The 26,524-nt window shown below is 48.0% G+C and overlaps 1 protein-coding gene across 1 annotated transcript in view; it reads left to right on the top strand.

The window, feature by feature from the left end:
• Positions 1-26,524, top strand: part of ATF7IP2 (activating transcription factor 7 interacting protein 2) — a 280,782-nt gene that overhangs the window by 58,448 nt on the left and 195,810 nt on the right. Inside the window, exons 2-3 of the mRNA XM_086941363.1 lie at positions 2,110-5,274; positions 19,958-20,076. Coding sequence (XP_086797489.1) covers positions 2,112-5,274; positions 19,958-20,076 — 3,282 coding nt within the window. The 5' untranslated portion in view covers positions 2,110-2,111. The remainder of the gene's footprint in view (positions 1-2,109; positions 5,275-19,957; positions 20,077-26,524) is intronic.

Here is a 26,524-nt window from a genome sequence, read left to right as displayed (position 1 = left end):
CAGGGCGAAGCAGGAGACCTAAACACACAACACCACCTTTAGAAAAGGGTTTTATTTTACAAAATGCAAAGACTCTCTTTTTAGACTAAGGCTTTGGGTTTTATTTTACACAATGCTCGCTAACAGAAAGGCTTTCCCAGATGCCAAAATAACAACATTCAAATACACAGATATATATATATATATATATATATATATATATATATATATATATATATATATATATATATATTATATGCATGCAATAATAACACACTTTGTAAATGCAACAGTTAAATGCATGACTAATACTAATGAATAACCAAGCAGAAAATAATACAAGATAACACTCAAGAAAATATAATATAGGACGTCCTGCAAGAGATAAGAAAGAAATATACACTGAATCACAAAGAAAACACCTCAAATGAGCAAAGCCACTGGCCACACATCACAATGGCAATAATCAAAACTCAAACACCTCAAATGACCACATCCACTGGAACCGCTCACCACAATGGCACTAGTCGGAAACCAATCACACCACCCAATCGTTCACTCGACATCCTTGCCAATTCTTGCCGGGGACCCGTTCACAGCTGGCTTGGACTCTCGACCGGGACTTAAGTTCAGTTTGTCTTACAGCAGTACGTCTACTCTGTAAGTGAGCTCCCAACTCACCTGTCAACAAACCTCAGCTTTATAGTCTCAAAACACACTAGAAGGGTCGAGAATTACCCCCCCCCCCCCGCCAAATGAATCTTACCAGGACTGGCCAGCTTCCAAACCAGCATTCCATGGCAGGAAGGAGTTCCCACGTTTCCTCTTTATTTTAGCATATTTTAGCCGTTATCTTGACGAAGCTCACAAAAGCCTTGTAGGGTACATTCAACAATCTCTCACAAAACAGTACTTGAACATGATTAACCCAAACAACTTGCAAGCGTGGCTGTGAGCGGGGATAAAGCTCAAGCCAGGCAGAGTCAGAATTCAGGATGACATGAGGCCATGTCAAAGCCAATAGTAAGAACTTCATAATACTTCCCAATGTACAACATAGTGCATATTTGTGCACCACTGCCTATAGCATCACACATTTAATCTCTCAATATACAACACAGTGCACATTTGTGCACCACTGCTCATAACACTGCACTTCAAGACCAAAAAGTACATTCCACATCTCTCTCTCATGCTTTCAAATGCACATCCGACACATTCTCTTCTTGGCAAGGCTGTTCTACTCCGTGACAGCTCCCACTGAGTCTGCAAGAAAGAAACCTTTAAGAGAAGCCAGGCATATGCAGGACGTTGTACATTCAGGCTCGGATAAAGTAATACACCAAAGTCAATTAAAATAATGGTAGACCAAAGTTCATCACAGGGTGTCGGACCACAAGAGTGCCTCTAGCACTACAGATGCTCAGGGCAAAATTGGCATGCGCTATTAAACTCTGCTCTGCCGGCAAATGACGTTTTTTTTGCTGAACTCTGCACGTCAAACGGAGCTCAGGGTGCCTAAATTCCCAAACTCCACCAGCGGAGTGGAGTTTTCCGCCAACTGTAAAGTTCCATTGGAGTGAAATTCCTGAGGGTCTATAAGGGTTTTAAAATATAAGTTATATCTGAAAAGGAGGACTAAATATCTATATTCTTTTCTGCTTCCATAGTACCAACAGCATTCCTAACATCCCATAGGCTGCCTACACTCCGTCTGGTACAGCTAGTAGTTTTTCGATGGCCTTGTCTCACTCCACTAAATGTATCCTGTCCCTATTCCATTCTTTGCTTCACTAGGCCTGTTAAAGTTGATTTTGTTCTGACATTATCATATACAGTGAAAATACATCTTATTTGTTCCACAAAGCAACATATAACCTCAATTGATTATGAGCACATGAGAGTAGGTTTCTTCATAAACTGTTGTTTTAACTCTTTCCTTGCTGGTTCTTTCTAAAAATCCATCAAGATTGTTGCATAAGCAAGGTTCTCCTACAGTATTTAGACAAGCTTCTCCATGCATGACTCTCTCAAATGCCTTCTGTCCTTCTCCCGCTTATGGCATATATTTAACAGTGTAAAGGGATCATTGCAAGAGTTTTAATTTTTGTTTATTTATGCCTTTTCTAGAGATGGAGCCTTCCTCTGGTGGTAAAAAGATTTTTCGAGCCCGCAAAACTATGACTCCAAGCAGTCGTCATCAAATTGAATCACTAAATAAGTTGAGAGATATTTTGGAAAAAGAAAGAGTTTCAAAGGAGACAACTAAGGAATCTAGAACTGTACCATTAACCAAACAAGATGATACAAATTGTGAAAATGATGTTTTTGGTCAAATTTTCAAAGTGGAATCCAAATCCCCATTATCTGAAGAAAAAGATGTCTCTCCAAACAAATTAAAAGTGTCAGTGGAAGTACTGGGTATCGATTCTACACTAGCTGCATGTTCACCAGAAAAGGATACCTGCCATTTTAACCATCAGACAAAACAGTCGCTCAGTCCTTCAGAAGTAAAATCTTATACCACCGAAAAACCTCCTCTTTCAAAGACACCCATTGAGACCCCTTTAATTCAAAATATTTTGAATGACATATATGATCAAGAAGCTTGTGGTGTTTTTTCAGAACGCACTGTGGGTGATGTGGCTTCAAAACTGCAAGACAGCTTGTCAAGGAGATTACATGATATGTTAGTACAAGAGAAAAGATTACTAGCAACTACTTCACCCACCCCTTTGGAGGCAGATGGTGAGAATGAGGATGTGAAGGTGACTGATCAAGTCTTCCCCATTTCAGAAAAGATTGTGATACCGTTAAACCTAAGCGAAGGAGATGACGATGAAGGACTTCTTCCAGTATTGGAACAAAAGAATGCAAAAGTGGACGGAGACATTGCAAATCAACCTGATGGTGCAGTTGCTCTACAAGACCTAAACCCTGGTCTACCATACATAAACCCTGTCTCACAAAGTGGAAGTGACAGTATCTCTTGTTCCGTTCAGCTCCCTATTACCGACACTTTGGATTCTAATGTGAAGAGCAAAATCGTTAGTATACCTGACCATGAGAAAATGACATGCTTGGATGAAAGTAAAACATTTCCTCAAGGCACTATGGAAATAAACCCTGTCTCACAAAGTGGAAGTGTCAGCATTCCTTGTTCTCCGCAGCTCCCTATTCACAACACATTGGATACTAATGTGAAGAGCGAAATCATCACTATACCGGACAATGAGAAAGTGACATGCTTGGATGAAAGTCAAACTTCTCCTCAGAAGGACGCTATGGACATAAACCCGGTCTCTCAAAGTGGAGGTGCCAGCATTCCTTGTTCTGTGCAGCTCCCTATTAACAATACTTTGGGTTCTAATGTGAAGAGCAGAATCATTAGTATACCTGACGATGAGAAAATGATGTGTTTGGATGAAAGTCAAACTTCTCCTCAGAAAGACGCTATGGACATAAACCCTGTCTCTCAAAGTGGAGGTGCCAGCATTCCTTGTTCTGTACAGCTCCCTATTAACAATACTTTGGGTTCTAATGTGAAGAGCAGAATCATTAGTATACCTGATGAGGAGAAAATGATGTGTTTGGATGAAAGTCCAACTTCTCCTCAGAAAGACGCTATGGACATAAACCCTGTCTCTCAAAGTGGAGGTGCCAGCATTCCTTGTTCTGTGCAGCTCCCTATTAACAATACTTTGGGTTCTAATGTGAAGAGCAGAATCATTAGTATACCTGATGAGGAGAAAATGATGTGTTTGGATGAAAGTCCAACTTCTCCTCAGAAAGACGCTATGGACATAAACCCTGTCTCTCAAAGTGGAGGTGCCAGCATTCCTTGTTCTGTGCAGCTCCCTATTAACAATACTTTGGATACTAATGTGAAGAGCAGAATCCTTAGTATACCTGACAATGAGAAAATGATGTGCTTGGATGAAAGTAAAATGTTTCCTCAGAAGGACGCTATGGACATAAACCCTGTCTCTCAAAGTGGAGGTGCCTGCATTCCTTGTTCTATGAAGCTCCCTATTAACGATACTTTGGATACTAATGTGAAGAGCAAAATCATTAGTATACCTGACGATGAGAAAATGATGTGTTTGGATGAAAGTCAAACTTCTCCTCAGAAGGACTTTATGGACATAAACCATGTCTCTCAAAGTGGAGGTGCCAGCATTCCTTGTTCTGTGCAGCTCCCTATTAACACTACTTTGGATACTAATGTGAAGAGCAGAATCATTAGTATACCTGACAATGAGAACATGATGTGCTTGGATGAAAGTCAAACTTCTCCTCAGAAGGACTCTATGGACATAAGCCATGTCTCTCAAAGTGGAGATGTCAGCATTCCTTGTTCTGTGCAGCTCCCTATTAACAATACTTTGGATACTAATGTGAAGAGCAGAATCATTAGTATACCTGACGATGAGAACATGATGTGCTTGGACAAAAGTAAAATGTTTCCTCAGAAGGACGCTATGGACATAAACCCTGTCTCTCAAAGTGGAGGTGCCAGCATTCCTTGTTCTGTACTGCTCCCTATTAACCGTACTTTGGATACTAATGTGAAGAGCAAAATCATTTGTATACCTGACAATGAGAAAATGATGTGCTTGGATGAAAGTAAATCGTTTCCTGAGAAGGACGCTATGGACATAAACCTGGTTTCACAAAGTGGAGATGCCAGCATTCCTTGTTCTGTGCAGCTCCCAATAAACAACACTTTGAATACTAATGTGAAGAGAGAACTCATTAGTATACCTGACAAAGAGAAAATGATGGTCTTGGATGAAAGTAAAACTTTTCTTTGGAAGGACGCTATAGACATAAGCCCTGTCTCACAAAGTGGAAGTTCCCGCATTCCTTGTTCGCCGCCGCCCCTTATTCACAACACTTTGGATACTAATGTGAAGAGAGAAATTATCACTATACCTGACAATGAGAAAGTGACGTTCCTGGATGAAAGTCAAACTTTTTTTCAAGACACTATGGATGTCGATTTGAATAATGAATCTTTTGGTGAACCGGAAAGTAAAACCGACACAGATCTAGGTGGAAAGATAACTTTGCCTCAAACGGACACGCCAGCTATTGATTTGGAAGGAAAACACTCTCCCGGTTGTGCTATTAAAAGACTTTCATGCCCTGAAGCAGAAGCAAATTCTAAGAAAGAAATGGTTGCTGGCAATCTGAACAATGCAGCCCTTTGCACTTATTTTAGTGAATCCATTTCCTGTCAAGAGCTTGAGGTTTCTTCCCAAAACATAGATTCATCCATGGAATCCAACATTGGTAAGTGTACATTCTTGTTAATAAAAAGTTTGTAGTATTTTTAAACATTTAATGCAGTAAAAAAAAAGTATCCCAATTACATTGTTATCTTGTACAACCTCTTATAATTTACTGAGGTTCCAATGAGCAAAATACACCTAGTAAGTTGAAAGTATATACAGTCCCTCATTGTTTACCATGTTTTGTGGTTAAGGGAGCCTATTCGGTGTTGTTAAAGAGCACCCTGTGTGAATCATTCAGAAGTCTCCTCTTAGGTGAATTACTTAAATCTGGTTAAACCATTTTCCATTCCCAGAGCTGCTTCATATATATACATAACTTCAAAAACATCAAATCCTTTCCCCAAAAATTATTCTAAAATGAATATATAAGATCAAAGTAAATTTCTCGAATGTTCATAGCTTGTTCCTCCAACATTAACTACTTGATAGCTTTTGAACAGCCCTGCCTACTACACCAGGAGTGGACATCCCATATTGTAGCCTTTTTTTCTATACAGACAGGAAATGGCAGCCTTTCTTATAAAATCTGATAGTAAACATTTTGCAATTATTTACATGCCATCCATAATATCTAAGAATGTCAGAAGGAAATTTGAAGTCCTCCTTATGTCCCATTTGAAATGTTAATTGAAGAAATCTACTCCATCCGAACTTCATGAAAAGCGAAAAACTGCCTTCTCTAGTACTCACTCAATGTTCACCATGGCTAAGTACTTTTCTAGTTAGTCTAGAGACATTCAGACTGTCCCATATTGAGGGAAGCTTGAGAGCAACCAAAGCTGTCAAGCTCTCATAGTCGCCCATTTAAAAAAAAAAAAAAATAGTACTGACATCAGTCAGCCTTGCCAGAAAGCTCTTCTGGTGCTTCTTTTCCCCCATAGAAGGCCATGCTTATAACCTAAACTCTACAAAATCCTTTCCACTTACGACCATACAAACCAGTGAGTTGACTAGTCTAGCTGACATCTGCTAAGCCAGACCATTTAGTCCCACAGAGCTAACCAAGCCAACCCGCAAATCAGAGTTCAGGCTCAATCATAACTCACAGAGCAGCTCCTCCCACAAACAAATCGGATCACCTTTCTCTCTAGCTGAACATCCTATACCTCTCCATAGTGGTTCTCGAGACTTGAATCAAGGGTCGCTCTCTCCGCAGTGCAGCGGCCGCTTAAGAGGAGTGGAGGAAGGGCGTCTCATCTCGGAGGAGGGAGGGGCAGGAGGGGTGAGCGAATGAGCAGCAGGGGGGCGGGCCGCTGGGGAGGCAGCGACGGGAAAAAAACTTACAGCAGCACGGGGACAGGGGAGGGGGCGGGGTCAGGAGGCGGCGATCAGCAGGGACGGCGAAAAACCGGGGGCCAGGAATCAGGAAAGCGCAGGGCGCTCTGGAGCACGAACGTCACAGGAGCAGCCCAAGACATGTCAGGAGGCGGCAACGGCGAGCTGCGGCGAGAGGGAGCGACCTACCAGAGGTTCTGGCCAGGCTGAGATTCCACCAGAGTGAATGCCTGATCGTACCAGTGCTCTGTAACGTCCTGACTAGCCTCCAGGTTCCCAGTGATCTCTTTCCAGAAGTGCCTAATCTGAAACCATAGGGCTAAGGTGGGGCTTACTACATTTGGAAGGGGTTCCTGGGGGTTAGCTCCCATCCCTCTTCCAAAAGACTGAGGTCCATATATGGAGTTGCCGAACAGAAGTTCAAAGGGACTGACCTCACTCCCTTCTGAGGCTCTACCCTGTATGCAAATATCAGGCATGGCAAGAGGATATCTCTCTTACTCTTCAAGAACTCTGATAGGCCCATTATATATTCTACAGGCTAATTGACTTTAAACAAAACAATTGGTCTGTGGGTGGTATGATGTGGAGGACTTGTAGTTTACCCCAGACTCCTCCCACATCAGCTTTTTGTACACCAACATGAAGTTGGTGTCTTGGTAAATACCCCTTTCAGTGCCTCACAACCATGGGCACAGTCACCAATCTTGGAGGAATAGCCTCTGGGTACCAGGTGGCATGGATGACCAGGATAGACCTGTTGCCTAACCAGTTTTGTATGCCCAACAATATCAATGTCCAACTTTCAATGGGTTTTCCCACTATAGGGAATGGTAGCAGTGAGACCATTTTGCTTTACTCTTGACTTCCTGCTGGCCTGGCAGGATCTGCATATTTGATCTGCAGAATGCATCTGATTGTAGCAAACGTGAGTGACCAGTCGATGAAAGGTTTTGGCCAGCTCCATATGTCCTGCTACAGGGATGGCATGAGCCAAGTTCATAAGGAATGCCCGGTACCACTGGACGACGATCAACACAAAGGATGACTCCGGGACCTTAGGGTCACTATGCAAGAGACCATTCTCTCTGTAAATGAGGTGTTCACTAGAGGTGTTGCCAGCTGCTTGGGCCTCGACCTGTTGGGGGTACGCCCACAACAGTGAGGCAGTCCTTCTGCACCTTGCAGAACTCTGCCCGGGACAGCTACCCTTCAGTTTGCTACCCATTTAACTTGAGTAGGTTTCCTAGGGCAACAATACCTTTACCTATAGGTTCAGGGCATCACCCTCGGGATCAGCCTCCTTCTTGACATGGAAGCTTCTGGGGTGGGTTTCCTAAGCCCCTTGACTTTTCTCTTCTTGACAGGTAGCTCAGACATTTTTCGAGGCCCTTGGTTCTTCTGACTCCCTGGATTCCTTACGTGGACCATGTGGTCAGGCACACCCACTCCGGCAACTCAAACCTCTCCTTTGGGATCTGAGATCCATCACTTTTCAGATGATGTGCTCTAGATTATTTCTCAGCAGGACAAGAATGGACTTTAAGAAACCCAAAACACCCTGCCACCCAATCAGAGCTAACTAAAGCCACTGTAGAGTGACTTGCATTTTTTTTGCTGTCACAACCTGGTGGACTACATCTGGGATTATCTGCTTTGAGAGTCCCTACCGTTAGTCATACTGGTTTTGTGCCTCTCAGAGCCTCCACCCTCTGTTCATTGGTGATGACCACTTCATATAGTTTTTGGTATTGTCAGACATGTGAGCTTTTAGGCAGAGTCCCAGGGATACTAGAGTAACCTCTGCAATGTCCCTAAAGCTAATTTGGAGAACCCTCCTCCCCAGCACTACATTTGCTATCTTGAGATAGACGCGCTAGTGGTTTGCTGCTTCCTGCAGGGACAGATGTTATCCCCCTTGATGTGCCCATACTGATCGCGTTCATAGCACTAGGGCCGGAAGTAGCTTGGGGGCTTCTTCCAATGAAACTCACTCTTGTTCTGTTCAACATTGAACTGGGATTCCCTTCTCTGAAAACGTTTTTGAGGGTTTTATTTAGAGAATATTCCTTTGCCCCCCCCCCCTCCCATCCTCCCGTTGGAAGGCATCCTCTCAACATTTGCCCAGTGAGCTTTGAATCAATCAGGGGTTGGTGCAATGTTGTAGGTCTTGTACCTTTCCGGTAAAACTGTGCTCTTGTTGGACATCACAGGGGTGTGGAATTTTTTTAATAATCTACTTGGCCAAGGGACAAATTGGTACTGAGATCTACATGTCCTGTAAAATCCACTTGTCCCACCTACTCCAGACATCAATTATAAGGGCTGACAGAGAAATAACTGTCTAGTTTATGGGAAAATGCATACTTTTCCCACTGCTCGCCATATAAACAGGATGATATCACAATCCACTTTATGTGAGGGCAGAATTAATGGTGGATAAATTTGCTCCAAGAACCAGCAGCCTCTCCTATAATATTTAGACCAGGAACCGGCACCCCCACCTTGAAACTGTCTCGAGTTCTCTCGGGCTCAGAAAACAGTACCTGCGTTATCAGCTCAGAAAACAGCACCCCTAGGCCATTCACTCCTAAGCAGAGCATATGCACCAGTGCCTCCTTAATTTTGTCCCATGAGCCAGAACCCTAGCCGAGCCGGAGCCCTCTAGAGCACACCCAGGAATCTTCAGCCACCTCTATACCATGCACAGGAGTCTCCGGTCTATCGACAAGGCCCAAGGGTCCCCAACCCTGCAACAAAGTTAAGCCTTTACTCCCTACACCCCTGTGAAGTAGTGTGGCTCACTGGTTAGAGGCGGCAGACCCGAGAGCAGAGGACGGCCCGGGACCAGGGTTCGATTCCCGGCGCGGCAGGTTTCTGGACCAGGGTCAGCAGACAAGATAATTCTCTCGCCTCGGTGCCCACTCTGATCAGCGATCACACTCGGCAACTCGGGGCATTAGCTTGCCTCATCTTCACTAACGGCCCCACCAGACCGCCGGGGATGCCTGGTCTCACCCTGGAGATACCCATTAAGGGACCATCTCTCAGGGAAGCCAGGAAGTGTTTCGCAGCGGCCGAAGCGCCTTGGGACCCTACGGGTAAGTAGTGCGCTATATAAATGCCAATACATTTACATTTACATTTACACCAGACGCAGAAGCCAGCATTGGCACCCAACCTCCCTCCCAAACCAGGCCACAAATCAGCACAAATCAGCACCCCATTCACACCCAAATAACTCAGGCCTACAAGCCACCATACATACAGTCAAACAAGACCAATGAGACCGTTTCGCCAGCCCTCTAAAACAGGCTGACCTGCTGCTGTTATTACTCCTCTAAAACACAAGGTCAAGAAGCAAGCGACCCCCAGAAACACGGCCCAAGAGCAAGAATTCCCTCTAAACTAGTCCCAGAGGGATCGATGTTCATAAACAATTTACAGCTGGGCAGTCTGCACAGTGCACAGGTCCACAGATGAGGAAGCAGGCAAGTATACTGGACAGAGAACTCACCGTTGATCACAGAAAAGAGAGCTGAAGTCTGCTACTCCAGCGCACAGGGGGCTGGAGCCGAAAAGATAACTTCTGCAGGAGGGAAAAGCAGCCAAGAGCATACACTGCCTACTTGCACACAATCAGAAGAATATATACATTACAACCCCCTTATTTGTGTGGTTTGTCCCTCTTGGCATCACTGTAATTCCACATTAAAAAGAAGCTGACAACTTAACAGGACCCCAACAGCATCCCCCAAACGCAGAATTCATCCTTCATGGGAGCCAACAACTTACTTAAATTTCACAACGGAAACTACATGTGATGCCACAAGCAAGGGGTGTAAATAAAGTGAATGAGTATAGAGAACTGGAGAACAGAGCCCATCCAATGGACCAAAGAGCCACTGTTGTACGTACACAGAGAGGAAAAGTAACAGAGGAAAAGAGCACACAGCTAACTTCCATAGACCTAAAAAGGGATGCATACAAGGACTTTAGAGACAGGTAAAAGCGTACAACCACCAAACTGTGTGAAGGAGAAAAGTTGGAGAGATATGAGGTAAGGGGGAGTCCACCCCCCCTGCACCCAGAAGTGCGTATATGCAGCACTCACAGAGCAGGCGGAACCTTCCCCCCTTCAACCATCAGAATAAGAGGGGTAAATGGGACAGACACAGAGCCTGCGTCCCTGCACTAAGGTGAATGTGATGTGTACAGAGGGGCAAGGGGGAGGGGATCATTTCCCTGACCCCTAGAGAGGGGCTAGTATATGAGGTGTGTACAGAGAGTAGGGGAAGACCTACTCTCTCCACACAAAAGACAGGCACATTAAGGGGCCCATCCTGCCTGAATCAGGGATACACAGGTTAGAGAAAGATGCACAAAGACTGTACATCACTGAGGTTCTAATCATTTTAAGCATGATTAAATTCTGTACTGGGAAGAACAGATCCATCAAGCCCTTGCACGAATTGCAGGAGAGAAGAGGCAGACTGGGAAGCATCTTTCAAAAAGCGAGGAATTCTGCTGTGGGACATTTGAAGAAGTTAGTGCTAGGGAAGGCCCCAGTTATGGCTGGGTTTATAGGACAGTCTTTGAAACTGAGGGAGTTAGCTGACACGGGTTCAGGTTGGGGCTGGAGTTGGTTATTTGGTTAGGGCTGGTAAAAGGGAAGAATCATTAAACGGGGGAGAGGCCAATCCCCCAAGGATAAGGGGAGATACAAGGTTGGGGTGCGAGTGGAGGGTCATGGAAGCTGGGTCCGTGCCAAGTGAAGATGGTCTGTGAAAGGATCTGCGGCCTATGCCCCCACTGCTACATCCTCATGACATACTGGAGGTTTAGGATGATCCTAGCACTGGTAATGTATCTGCTCCACAGCTGCATCCCTGGGGGTCCCTTAACTTAAATCATTAAGTCGAACAACCCCTTGCGCTGCCCTTTTGTGTCACCACAGAGCCCCGAGGCCACTAACTCCATCTCGCTTACGGCCTTTCCGGCAGCTAGCCTAAGCGATATAGACACGCTCATTGGCCAAATTAAGACAGGATCCCCTTCAGACCTTATCCCTGCCAGAGTCATTCCATCCTTGGGTAAGTCACTCGGTCCCTTGATCCAATCCTTGGTTAACCTCTCTCTTTCGGAGGGTCCGGTACCACAGGAGTGGAAGAAGGCACTGGTGAGGCCCATCCGTAAGAATTCCTCTATCCCTTGGACTGAACTCTCAATCCTCCGACCCATATCATTCCTCCCGCACCTGAGCAAAATAACGGAGAAACACGTCAACACCCATCTGTCGAACTTTATTGAGCTAACTGGAGGTTTAGATCATTCCCAGTCTGGATTCAGGCCCAACTATAGCACAGAATCAGCGCTCCTCTCTGTGACTGATACCATCAGAATGTCACAGGATAAGGGGAACTCTATGATTCTGGTGCTGTTGGACCTGTCCGCAGCATTCGACACGATATCGCATGACATCTTGCTCAAGTCGCCTGATTGAGGTGGGGGTAGGGGATTCGGCGCTGTTCTGGATGAGGAGCTTTTTATCTGGCCGCACACAGAGTGTTAGTATGGGCTCTTTCTGTTCTGCACCTGTGGAGCTTACCAAGGGGGTGCCACAGGGCTCGTGTTTGAGCCCTACACTTTTCAACATATACGTGGCCCCCCTGGTGGATCTTATGGATTCATTCCTGTGTCATACGCTGATGACACTCAGCTTCTCTTCCCTTTTTTAGACACGGACTGCGGCAGTTAAACAGTCCTTCTCGGAGGGTATGAGGGCTGTATCTCATTGGATGGCCTCGAATTTCTTGCAGTGCAACGTAGGGAAAACTGAGGTAATGTTCTTTGGGGAGGCCACCCTGCTGTGGACACCGGACTGGTGGCCATTACATCTCGGCCCTGTCCCCAGTCCTAAGCAGGTAGTGAAGAACCTGGGTGTCCGGCTGGATCAAGGTCTGTCCCTAAAAGAACACGTAAATCAAACAGCTGGGTCTTGCTTCCACGTAATTGGACTACTCAGAAGAGTATTTCCGCTACTAACCGACTCCTCTAGGAAAACCCTAGTTCAGGCCCTGGTGCTCAGTCGCCTGGACTATTGTAATGGGTTACTCATATCAGCAAACAACAGTTTACTCGGTAGGCTCCAGGTGGTTCAAAACACCGCCGCAAGGTTGGTTCTGAATGCTCCTCCCAGATCTCCTTCTCGCCCCCTATTGGACCAGCTTCATTGGCTACCGATTCGACAAGGAGTCAAATTCAAAACCTGTTGTATCATCCACAAGGGTATACACAACCTGGGGCCCACGTATTTGGCGGAGAAATTTGTCCCTTACAACCTAATACGTGTTCTCCGCTCCAGTAATCAGTCCTTACTTCAAATCCCCCCTATCAGAAAGGCGAGACTGGGCGGAAAGGCTCTGTCCTACTTGGGTCTCTGGAACAAACTTCCTGCTACCCTTAGGCTTTGCACCAACCATCTGGCATTTAGGAAATTGTTGAAAACTTTCTTGTTTCAAATGTAGCTCCTCCATTAAGACCTTGAGAGCTCTGCTTTCTACCTGCCACGGTGAATTAAGCGCAGAGATACTCCTTCGGGAGTCGATTCCAGCGCTATATAAGCCTATTAATAAACTGCAGCCTCTTCTGTCTGCTCTGTGGCAGGGCCTGAGCGCCTGCCTTGGTGTCTCTCTGTCTCTCTTCTGTCCCACGCTGCCGGCTCTCCTCCCCGGCGTCTGCCCCTCCCTGAGCCCGCCCTGACAGGGAGGCACACCTATCCCCCTTGACAGGCTGCTCTCTGCCGAGCCCGTCTGGTCTGTAATTCCGGGAGCTGCCTCTCTCTCTGCACCCGGTTCCGACACTCCGATATTTTTTTCCGGGTCTTCCCTCTGAGCAGCCTGCCAACTGCTCTGATCATAGCTATTGTGACTGTGTCTCTGGCCCCGTGGCCAGCCTCTTTTTCCCGCAGACCGGCCTTTTCCTCTAGAGCCACAGGCAGACAGCCTCTTCTCCCTCCTACCATCCTAAGTACACCAGACGGCTTCTGTCCTCTAGTCAACCTCAGGCTGGGTCCTCCTCTCGGGGGTTGTTTCTGAGCTCCTACCCGGCCACTGTCTTCCAGTGCACTGGGAGCTTATGTCTGCTGCCACCCGGGCCCCTCTCCCTGGCCTGGTCCATGTCTCCAGCCCCGCTCCACTCTTGGGGCCCTGTGCCCGTCCATCTGCTCCTGCGCACACTGGCCTCTACCTTCCAGCATCCGCAGAGACAGTGCAGTTTTCTGTCTATCTCTATCTCAACCCCGCAGCTCCACTTCTGGGAAAGCGGCATCGCGCTTCCCGATCACAGAGCCAGGGAGCTGGAGGGCAGAGACCCGTGTTTAGTGATTTAATGTCTTCTTGTCCGTCGGACAAAATAGACATTAAATCTTCTTGCCCATTATAAAACTCTATGTAGTTTGGGTGTCTGGCGATATGATTCCCCCACCCCTGCATCATAAATATCCGGTTTGTGCAAGACTGATTATGTGCACACCCTCATGATATATTACAGTGCACCATCAGCACCCCTAACCTTACAGGGTAACAAATGCGTGTGCAACCTTAGAACATCAGACCTCAAATCTGCTTGTCCATTCACTATGGCAAGCTATGTTTAGCACCTACTCTGTTCTGGTGAGTGAACTTAAGGTGGAAGTAACCGGCACTTTGACTCCGCGTCAGTGGTAGTAAGCGCTATATAAATGCAAATATAATTCACTAAGTTGGTGAGCATTAAAGACACCTTTAAATCTTGTTTTAACTTGACACATTTGCTGACTGTTCAAAGACAGAGGTCAAATGTCAGTTTTTCTTTTCACTAATTGTTTCTTATCTTATCCTGGAAAGAGGTGTTTTTCTTTCTCTTATTACAGTTAGAGATTTTTGTCAAGTGAGCTGTCTGACCATCCTTGTGAAACACAAGGCTGTAAAATGCCTTTTTTATTTTTCTAGCATGGAACATTTAAAAAGCTTGTAAATGAATAGTACTAGTATTTCAAAAGAACATTTTGTTTTGTAAGTCAGAAGTGTGATGTAAAAAAAGATTTAAATAGGAACAAAACAAATGAGAACACTTTAATTTGGGCAATGCAAATGACAAATATTTGAAGAAACTTTTTCCAAACATTATATGCTATATAGTTTTATCAGTAAAACCATGTCAGTGGACATGACAGGGATGTCCCCTTGCTCCCCTGTTTGCATTCGCATTTGAGTCCTTGGCCTTCAGACTCAGGAGGGACATGGGACAGTGGGGGATCTGGGTCGGTGAGAGGGAGCAATTGATCTTGCTATACGCAGACAACACATTGTTTTATTTATCGGCGCTGAGGGACTCCCTCACACTCCTGCTGGAGCATTTTATTTTTTGTTTATTTTTTTTTCTATTGTTGCAACACAAAGCAATTAATAAGGCTATACAATGCCTGATGTGGTATCAACATTTAGCCACCATCTGTCCTATGAGTAACTTATAAACCCCTTATATACTACCAAATGAAAACTTAACCCCAAAACCCCCTCCCACCTCATCCCCCACCCTTGGATGCCTATAAACCCTTGTATCCTTGTAAACCTTTACGTATTGTATTCCCGGGGGTCCCCTCTGTTAACTCAAGGTTGTGGGTCAGTCAGAAGCAACAAAGTTAGATATCTGGGACAAGTGAGTTCTGTGAATTCCTGTGAAAGGAGAAATAAACGGACGCCAAAGTTCTCTAACTGCGCGTCCTGTTGTTTAAGTGTTAATGTAAGCCTCTCCATTCCAAGTAGATGCCAGATACGGTGGAGCCACACCAATCTAGTTGGGATTCTATCAGTGTCCCAGAGAGCCAGGATTGGTTGGTGAGCTGCCCCCAGTGCCAATGTGATATACCTACCTCTCCTAGATATGAGGGGGTAAGTCAATGGCTTAGTGAGGCCCAGCACCACATGAGCAGGGAACCAGGGGATTTAAGTGTTGCAATAATGATCAATCTCGGTCAGGATTTTGTCCCATAATTGGATCGGTTTGGGCATTCCCCCAAAATATGGACAGGTGTCCCAGGGGCATTGCTACATCTCCAGCACTCTTCATTCCGTTCCGAATTCCCTCTATGGAGGTGAACTGGCATTAAATACCAGCAAGTGGTGATCTTTGTAGCCATTTTTATGCTGGGTGTATTAGAAGCTGTGTATCTTGCACAGTAAAAGATGTCTCGTCATTTTTGAAGGGACCGCTCGCGCCCCAGTTCCCGCTCCCATCTCGATTGGGCCGTGGATCTAATCAGACAGAAAGTTATATAGGTCAGTTACTGGATGTTTATCTGATTCTTTACTTAATTGTCATTTCTCAACCGTGGGCGTTGGCCTGCATCCCTGATCTCGGGCTGCATCAGCCAATGTCTAATCTGCATATACCTGAATCTGTCCCCTTCAGGGATGTCATTGTCTCTCCTCAAAGTGTCAAACTGTATAGGACCCTTTAGATCAAAGGAATGGCCTATCAACCTGCATCCCAGCTTCAGCCATTCACAGTAAGCCACTGTATTCATTCCTGGGTTGAAGTCTGAATTCTCCACCACTGGCAGAGGAGGGGAGGGAAAAGATGAGAGGCCCTCCCTACTGGCCACTGCATCTCAGACTCAGAGGGTAGAGCCCGTTATTGCTGACAGGTAAAGATTGGGGGGGGGGGGGGTGGAGTGATCTTCCCAGAAAGGGAATCTTCCACAGGGACGTTCCAGCTAACGCCCTGTCCATGAACAGCCAGCTTTCCCACGATTCTGGGCGTGACCACCCTACCAGGAACCTGATCTGTGCTGCTTGGAAATATTGTAAAATACAATGGATACCCAATTCCCTTTCTGCAGGTGCCTGCCAAGTAAGCTTGTGGCAAATACAGGACTTCCGGCCCACTCATAGATAATTTTGGGAAGCTTTTTATAGGGTCTGAAGCGTCCACATTGGGGGCTACAGCGGGAGTGTTACGAAGGTGTACAGGAACTTGGGAAGGACCAACATCTTTAAGGCTGCGATCCTCCCAAGCCATTACGTGGAATGTTCGCCAGATCGGACTGTACTCTGTTTATCAAGTTGCTGTAGTTTACTTCTATCACTTCCTGAATGGTCGATATCAGGTGGATCACCAGATACATACAATATTTTTCGCTCCCACCAACTGGAGAGAGTCTGTGTGAGAAAGTCTTTTGAGTCCCGGGACCATGTCGGGCCCAGTGCCTGTGATTTAGCTAAATTAATTTAGAATCTTGAGATGGCCCTAAACCTCCCCACCTCCTCTAGAAACTTCAGTATGGCCTCCTGGGGACTACCCGTATGCAATTACATAGTCCGCATATAGGGTAATTAGGTGCTCCTCTCCCCCAAAGTGAATGCCTTTGATCTATGGGCCATTCGGACGTGCTGCGCAAACTGATCCATGTACAACACAGATCGTAGCGAGGAGAGGGGGCACCCCTGCTGTGCTCTGCTTTCAATGGGGAAGCTCCCCTATCTCCTTCCGTTTACCATAACCGTTGACTATGGCCCTTCATACCCGCCCAGCGCTCAAGCACAGTACCTGTCCCCATTTCAAAGCGTTTCTGTACCGCTTCTAAGTAGGCCAGTGGACTCTGTTGAAGGCTTTCTCTGCGTCTATAGAGAAGAGACATCGACTCTCGCTGAGAGAAAGTTGCCCTGTCTGAGAGTGAAGGATCCCCATGGTATTGTCTTTCTGAGCTCTGTCTGCCAGGAATAAATCCAGATTGATCGTGGTCTACAAGTCCAGGTATATAAGGAGCAAGTTGGGTCGCTTGGATTCCTTTGAATAATTTTGCGTTTACGCTCATGAGCAATATCGGTCGATAGGACGTGCACAATCGTTTGTCTTTCCTAGGTTTTACATGGCTACCACCAAGGCCTCCTTCATTGAAGGTGGGGGTAGTGGTATTGTTAGCTTAACTGGAGATCACGTTGAATATCCTGGTGAGAAGCGGAGCTACCAGACTCCAAAAGGTTTTATAAAAACGGGGCATAGAGATTTGTGGCTTCAGTCTAGAGATGCAGAATATGGGTTGCATGCAGTGTAGCCACACAGGCCGAAAGGACAAGAACCAGTTTTCATTTAGTTCCAGAAGCAAGGGTGAGCCAACATACTGTGTCATGTGGAAGTGGCAGTTTTATTTGGCTATTGATAGGACAGCCATTGCGGAGCAGGAAAGTAAAAGTAAAGTCCCGACAATCATGAACCGGATCAGCTAAAGACCTCCAAAAATGCTTCCCAGTGTATGAATGATGTAATAACTCTGAAGACTGTCCGGAAGTTACTAACCAACCCAGAGCCAGTTGTCTTAAAGTCTGCCACTCCCATTGTACTAGACTTGTTCAGAATGCGGCGCACAAGTTCCCCAAAATGTAGGGGGAAATTAGTGAGGAGTAGCTACTGTAGCTCACAAGAAGACCTTGCAACTTGAAGATCAAATGTCTCCTTTGCAGATGTTAGGGACAAATCCTTCTGAAACCATAAGGTTTTCAGTCTGCTCACAGCATCAAAGTGTAATTTCCAAACATTTATCGACGGCCAAAGCGTTGCCTCCCGAATTGTGTGGGCGGAAGGAAACAGTAAGAGTGTGCAACAGGTGACGACTGCAGAAACCGTTACCAGATTGGCGATGCCCGGTTTCATGCCTCAGCAGCCCTGATCATTCAACATCAAATAACTCTGTCAAGAGCAATACGAAGGCTGGACGAATCACAGCAGCAGGAGAACCCTTCAGATAGCAGGACACATTTTCCAGTATTGCATTACAAGCACCATTAAGCGAAACTACCCTACACACCAAGGAATGCCCTAAAACTCTGTCTCGCTAAGAAGAACTTCAGTCTCTCCGTTCTTACAGCGGTATCTAAAAGTTAATATCCATGGCTCATGCACATATCCTTCTCCAGGCGCTTCATATCTGCCTACTTGATGCTGTTGTAAACCGTATTGGAAGTCAAATGTCGCAATTGGCTAGGAAATAAACCTGTGGATTATCCAAGGTATTTCTACAACAGTACATGGTAGTTTCTCCAACTTGTCAATGTGTACTATAGTGTACTTTGCGTCCTATCTTGCCATGTTGCTTTGCTCTTTGCTTAAGTTATACGGTAAAAACAGGCTAGTGGCATCAAGGTCTCGCCATGGTACCAGACCAGCACAAAGTGTCTGAAGAGTCCAGCTCAGTAACCTAATTGATCTAAGATGTAACTGCACATGTTGTAAATAGGACATGTAATTCTGTTTATTTATTTATTTATGTCATTTTTAGAGCACGCTGCAACCCTACGGGCATCCTGGCGCTGTGAAAAAGTGCGACTAAGAACTGAGCTTCAAGGGGCAGGATGGGGGGGGAGTGAGATAGAGGGAAACACAAACAGACCGAGGGACAATGAGACAGGAGTTGTTGTAAAATATTTACGTAAAAGGTATGCATTTATATTGAATATTTACCTTTTTAATTTAATTAGAAATTAAAATGCTTGCAGTTCAGTTATAGTTCTGCAATAGATTTAAGGTGGTGATGGTTTTAACATTTCCTCAGAATAAATGATGGGATTTGTGGTCTTTCTAAGACTGGTTGAAAAGGTATGAAGGCTGATATGGATTTTTAACAGTCTCTCAGGGTAACCCCACTATGTTAAACACCCAGAGGCATGTGCTTACCCAAGAGCAGTAATTTACTCTTATGCCATGTGCACAGCAGTCCATAACTGCTGCAGGCACTGGGTGTAGCTGACCTCGTGGCTCTGCCCGATATAATGGTGCCAGATCTAGACTCTGTATGCATTCCTGGCAACAGAATTGGTGCCTCCTAGCATTATAGTGGCCCTACCTCGTTGTGATGAGCATTACAGGGAACCTTCTGTTCACATAGTTGCTCCTGTGACACACATTGTGGGTGTTCCTAACATAACCGCAGCTGTCCATTCTCGTCTTTGGGACCTTATAAGTATTTAGTTATGCAGCATCATATCCTTGGTGGAACAACATCAACTGTTGCATGGATAAGCACTTATAAGGTTCCAAAGGCGAGACCTATTGGCTATGCCAATGCTTGTTTAAGAACATTCCAACTATACATTTCCCACCTCTTGATGGACCATAAAACACAATGCAGTGCAGTTTACTGTTAACTTTTGGAGATTAGCTTTTTCTACTGGAGTACTCTGAGGGTGACAAACAGTAGCACTTGAATAACCACGCTACACTCAACAAATGTTATTTCTTCTTACGAAATATTTATTCTGATGTTCTTAACTCCGTCTCAATCAATTGCTGCGTTTTCCTGAAGAGCGTTATGCGTTAAATATTTCTTTTGCAATAAATTCCCATTAATGTTTGTCTTCGTTTTAAAGGCAGTTTACCTAGAAAGCGTCTCGATTCAGGAAACGAAAGTACCGCTTGTAAGCGCTTCAAAAGCGCACATGATGAAGATTCTTCAAAATCAGAAAAAATACCTGGAATTTCAGATAAGGTATGTTTATGCATTTGAGTCCATGTAAATCTTTACTTGTTGAAGTACATCTTGCCCTCATAAAATGCAGTTAGTTAGTCTTAGATAGTCATTTTCCCGTGTTTATAGTGTTGAGCCATTGTGGATATCTATGGTGGATAAAGAATCAGATGCCTTTTTAAAATCCCGAAATTGTCTAGGGGTTTGTTCATTGTCTTGAACAACCAGGTTCCTTATTTTTTTCTTTATTTTATTTTGAAGCTTTTGTATAGCACGAACAAGACCCTTGCGGGTATCGGATCGCTTTACATGGCAGATGTAAGAAACTTTGCTGCGTCCATCTGTAAATACCACTGTGGTAGTGGTCTCCATGAACCTGTGCACATCTTTATATTGTGATTGTGTGTGCCTCAGGATAAATTGCAACCCCGCCACACTTTTGAATGGTCAACAGTATTGTGTTCCATCCAACAATGCAGAGATTCCAAACGACATAGTACCATGTTTCTCACTGATGAGGTCTTAGACGTCCTAAAGTGGTTTGGGGTTACTTGTGGTACCGTCTGGAGATTTTCTAGGCTAGATGTTCAGCTGGGACTGTTACTTTAGAGTACGACCTAGGTTGATTTCTTCTGTCTGGTCCCTGGCTGGAGTTGCACAGTGGGTGAAAAGTGATGAACTGGAATGCCTTCCATCAACCATCTTTGTTATCCCAGTAGACTTCTCTACAAAGCATCACCATCTCTGGAAACTAAAATATTTACTCCCATAAAACTGGTATGTCTCTTAATTCAAACCTTTCTGCTTTATTTAGCTCCTTCGAAGTCCAGTATGTTATCCCAAGTAAAGTTCTAGTCCAGATCTCTTATTTGGTTTTTATAAACATTGAATATCAATGCCGATGTGCAGTATTCAAACGCTTTGACAAGCAAAATATGCACTTATGTATATCATTTTATTTCTCTTTTTTTGTTTTAGCTTGCTTGATTAGAAAGTATGGTTTCTACGTTAAAAACAAGCTACGAGTGTAATATCATTTACCTTTTAATTATTTCATATTTAAAAACTTTGGTGCTACAATTTTTTAGGTCAGGTCCTGAACAATGGAATGCTTCCATCCTTGGTGCTAATGAGAACTCACCCAATCGTCCGCACTGCTTCTCAGGGAAGGTGGTGTCTCTGTGTATCATCTTGCAGCCTTTGGGTGTTGCTGTGGTGATGTCTGGGATCGCGGAGGGGTTGAGCCATGTTTCGCTGATGAAGGTTAACATCCGGGTATAGGGGTGGTGAGGGCGTCCCAGATTTCTGTGGTGTGTTGCAGAGGAATCAGGTGTTTAGCAGAATGCATTGAAGCTGTGCCGGGTTGTTTGTGATTTTTCTTAGTGGTAGCTGCATAAGCTCCAGTGTGGGATGGCTGGGCTGTGTTGCTGGAGAAGAGGCAATGGCGGCAGGTGAATGGTACTTTGGTGGATTGCGGGGCGTCCGTGCAGCAGTTGTTGTTTCGGTGTCCGGCGGTCAGGGCCAGGAGCAACTCGGCGGTAAAGTGGCAGCTAGCAAGAGTTCCCCAGTCCTGGCACTGAACGTGGATGCAGGTGAGTCCATGCGCAGACGGGCTTGCCTTTGGCACGCCGGCGGTGCATCTGCTGCATGGCAGCACAGCGGCCTCCATAAGTTGTCCTGAGAGGCGAGAGGGGCTGCAGGGAGGCTGGAGGGCGGGGAGCAGGAACCGGCGGAAACAGGAAAAACAGGATGCGGGACAGCAGCTGATTGGATGGTTACCAACTCCTGAGAGTTGCAGCACACCTGATCCGACCACCAGGCAAAAGAAGAACCCAGAAGCTAAATTAAATTAACCCAAAGGCCTAACCCTGTAAATAAAGTGAACTAAATGTAATCCACTCTACCCTGAGAAGGATTGAACAGGTACCCTCAAGGGCCAAGAGCGGCCGTGCCTTCCAATGTGCTAGGCGGCTGAGCAAGACCAGGAGCTCAAGGGCTACAAATAATGCACCACTCTCCTGTAAGCACAGTATTTTCGTTTAACTTCCTGTCAAGGGGGCGTGGCCAAGATGGCGGGCTGAGAGGTCGCACTTGCCGAGAGCTCCCGGGCCCCTGAAACCCTGCACCGCTCGCAACCGCTGATTCCCCCCCGGATCGAGCGGTGACTGAGCCTGGAGACCCCTGTGGTGGTGTGGAGCGATCGTGGAGCCCTGAGCGCCCCGCCGGAGGTGCGATTCCGACCGAGATAGCCTGGGGCGGAGCCCGCTGGGCGGCTGGTGTGCGATCCGGAGGCCGCGAGACCTTCAGGCTTGGGGTCTCGACGGTGTGCTCTGCCGACTGTGTGTGCCCTGCTGGGGTGTCTGCACCGCGGTGTCCGAGTGGGTGCCGAGGAGGACTTCGCCAGCGGAGCCGAGCCGAGCGGAGGAGGTCGACGAGAGCGGAGCCGAATGGAGGAGGTCGACGGAAGCGGAGCCGGCCTCCGGCTGCTACGCAAGTCCGGGGCTTGAGAGCACTCGCCTCGTGTGGCCGTTCCGGCCCAATCCGGGTCGTGGCGGAGTGGTGTTGCGCCTCCGGAGCATTTATTCAACTAGGCGTGCCGGCCCCGGCTGCCTACGCCCCGCGGGCCTGCCCTCCGGTTGTGTCTCTCGCCACTGGACTCGCAACGGGGGTAGGCCTCACTCCCTGGGCGTTGGCCCATTGACTGTAACGGGCGGCCATTTTCGGAACTCCGGACCGGCTGCCCGGCCTTGCACGGGGCCTCTGTGTGACGGTGCTTCCTGGCCGGAGTATAGCTGCCCTGGCCCTGGTGACCTCTTCGCCGAGCGACGGCCTTCGGTGCCTTCCGCGCCGCCAGGATGTCGAATGCCAGGGGTCAAAGGAGGGGCGATCGGACTTTGCCGGACATGTTGGGACGCGGAGCCCTACGCAGCGGAGGGAGCCAAACCGCCACGACCTCCCCGGCCCCTTCCAGGGGCGCTGAAGGCGGGGAACCCCCGGTGACACGATCGTTCCTGTAGTCGCTGTTTAGCTCCTTGCGGGAGGATTTTCAGACTTTGAAACAGGAGGTGGCCGGGGAGGTCCGCGAGATACGGAGAGAGGTGGACTCCCTGGGGGAACGGGTCAACACCGTGGAGGAAGCTGGTAACTCCAGGGACGAGGAGATCACCCACCTGCAGCAAGAGGTCCTGCTGCTGCGGGAGCAACAAATTGAGCTGCAGGCCCACGCCGAGGACCTCGAAAATCGGTCCAGGCGGAACAACATCAGGGTCCGAGGCGTCCCGTCCGGCGAGGAGGGTGAAGACGTGACCGCATACCTGGAGGCCCTCTTCCGTGCAATTTTGGGGGAGTCAGAGGATTTTCAAGTTCGCATCGACAGGGCGCACCGGGTGGGCCGCCCCCGCAGGGCGACGGCGCCCCCCCGGACATTTTGGCCTTCCTGCCGGACTTCCCCCTGAAGGAGCGGATCCTCCACGAGGCGCGGCGGCAGCAGCCTTTCCGATTTCGGGACCACCCGGTGGCCCTCTATCAGGATTTGTCTACGGTCACACTGCAGAAGAGAAAATCCTTTAAAATCGCCACGGACTTCCTTCGGGAGCAGGGAACACAGTACTCCTGGGGGCACCCTTTCCGCCTGATTTTTCGGTGGAACGGAACATTGCACCAGCTCCGGTCCCTCCAGGATGTCTGCGCAGTGTTGGGCATCACAGCATCGGATACGGACACCCCGGCGCCGCGCCGCAGGCGAAGCACTCGAGACGGCTGGCAGCAGGCTGGGGAGAGGCGTTCCCCGCCGCCGGACCGGCCGGATTCGCCCACGATTCGGGCGGACATGTCGGCCGCCATCCAGGAGGCCTCCAGAGTGGCGGTGTCCGGTGAAGTGGCCATGACGGCCTGAACTTACTCCGGGGGGAGTCTACACTAGCCTTTTCTTATCGCAGGTGCGGGGTTTCTGGGGGTGGGTGGGGTAGGTTGGCGAGTGCCGGTGATGGTGGCTGGACGTCCACTATATTGATTTTCCACGGCCTTGTCCGATAAGGACCGGACTGGGACAATGACTTCTTTGAATGACTTGAGAAGCGGGAACGGGAATTGCAGGGGGGTGTTTTGAGTTCGGGGGTCTGCAAGGGTGCTGGGAGTTGGGAGCGGTGTGGGGTTGGGTGTGTGAAGTTCCTGGGGAGGGGGGGGGGGGAGTTCCTCTAGTTGTGGGGTTTCGGGGTCTGGGGACTGTACTGTGCCGTAGGGACGTCTGCGTTTGCTGTGCGTTGAGGTTTCGTGAGGTGGCCTCCATGTTCGCTTGATGGGCCTTGTCCGCCTACACGTGCGTTTCAATGATTCCCCTCCTTGATGGCGCTTAAAGTTGTTACTCTGAATGTGAAAGGGCTGAATAACCCGGTTAAAAGGCGGGCGGTACTGTCTCTGCTGGAGAACTCCCAGGCTGATATCTGCCTGCTACAAGAGACCCATCTGCTGGCCAAAGACTGTCCCAGAATGCGTACCCCCAAGTTCCCCACGCAGCTTTTCTCCTCCAGCGCTTCCAAAACGGCAGGGGTGGCACTTCTGTTCTCCAAGGGGTTCAGGGGGGAGATTTTACATAAGGTGGCGGAACAGAAAGGGAGGCTTTTGGCATACAGGATTAGAGTGGGAGGCTTGGTGCTGACTGTCTGCTCTATCTACGGCCCCAATGACCGTCAGGATCAATTCTTGCACAGGGCACTGGAGGACGTGGCATCCACCTCTGATAGGCACATAGTGTTGGGGGGAGATCTGAATCTGGTATTCGACGCGGCTCTAGACAGGTCTGTGCAACGGCGCCACCAGTTGGGAGAGCTTTCGGGCTCGGTTCGCACCCGTCTTGAGGAGCTGGACTTGCATGACATGTGGCGCCACCTCCACCCTACTACCCGCGCGTACTCTTACTACTCACACGCACACAAGTCCTATGCGCGGCTGGACCATCTACTTGTGTCGGGCCCGATGCTCGTTTTAGCCTCGAATGCTGATATGGGGGTCCTCTCTCTTTCCGATCATGCGCCGGTGGAGGGTGCCTTCAATCTACCCCCGGTGGCTCGGCCGAGAGGGGTCTGGCGACTCCGGGACACACTATTGCACAGACGGTCGACGGTGGAACAGATTCGCGCGGCCATTGCGGACTTCCAGCGCGTAAACGATAATGGTGACACCTCCCGCGCGACGCAATGGGCGGCCCTGAAGGCTGTGCTCCGGGGCGAATTTATCGCTATCTCCTCGGCGGAGAATAAGGATCAACAGCTTAAAAGGGACGAGCTTACCTGGAAGGTGCGGGAACTGGAGCAGGTTCATCTCAGGACGGGAGCCCCCAGAATCTGGAGGCAGCTGAAAGCCGCCAGGAAACTCTTGTCTGCCCTGGACATGGACCGGGCGGAGTAGGCAATGCTTCGTCTGAGGCACAAGTACTATACCGGTGGCGACAGATGCGGACGACTCCTGGCCAACAAGCTCAGGGTGCAACACCAACAGCACCGAGTGAAGGAGCTGGTTAACCCGGCCGGAGGTTCTGTCATGGAAGACGAGCAAATTGCGGATGTTTTCCGTAGTTTTTACCCAGACCTCTACACTGGCGAGCCCCCTTCCACCCGGGCGGAGGCGGAATATCTGGAATCGGTGCCGCTCCCGTCGTTAACGCCGGATCAGGCCCAGTATTTGGAACGGGAGATCCGTATCGAGGAGGTGGTCACGGCGATCTCCCGGCTCAAACCGGGCAAGGCCCCGGGCCCGGATGGCTTCATCTCTCTCTTTTATAAAACCTTCTGTCAGGAGCTGGCACCGCTGTTGACCCGCCTCTTCAACACATTCTCGGAGCTGGGTGCCATTCCCCCCGAATTTCTTCAGGCCACGGTCCCCGTGATCCCGAAACCGGGCAAGGACCGGACTGCCTGTGGGTCCTACCGTCCTATCTCGCTGCTGAACACGGACTTGAAAGTGTTCACCAGCATATTGGCAGCGCGCCTGGCACTACATCTGCCGGGCATGGTCGATTCGGATCAGGCAGGCTTTGTGCCTGGCAGGCAGACGGTGGACAACACAAAGAGGGTGACTCATATTCTTGAGAAGGCTTCCAGGATCCCCGGGGAAAGAATGCTCCTTTCCATAGACGCGGAGAAGGCTTTTGACAGGGTGCACTGGCCCTACCTGGAGAAGGTCTTGGGCAAGTTCGGGATAGGCGAGAAGTTCCGGCACCTGATCTTCAACTGCTACCGATTTCCGTCCGCGGTGGTCCGAGTGAACGGGGGCAGTTCCCGACCCTTTCCCATAGAACGGGGTACACGACAAGGATGTCCACTGTCCCCTCTGCTCTTTGCTCTTTATATGGAGCCGTTTGCTCAAAGGGTTCGGCAGAACCCCGATATCATCGGAGTCAAGATGGGCGAATTTTATCACGCAATTAGCCTATATGCAGATGACGTCATTTTGACACTCGCTGACCCACGGA

Source organism: Lissotriton vulgaris, chromosome 10, assembly GCF_964263255.1.
Source record: "Lissotriton vulgaris chromosome 10, aLisVul1.2, whole genome shotgun sequence".
Taxonomy (NCBI): Eukaryota; Metazoa; Chordata; class Amphibia; order Caudata; family Salamandridae; genus Lissotriton; species Lissotriton vulgaris.
This window is presented reverse-complemented; position numbering and strand designations above follow the sequence as displayed.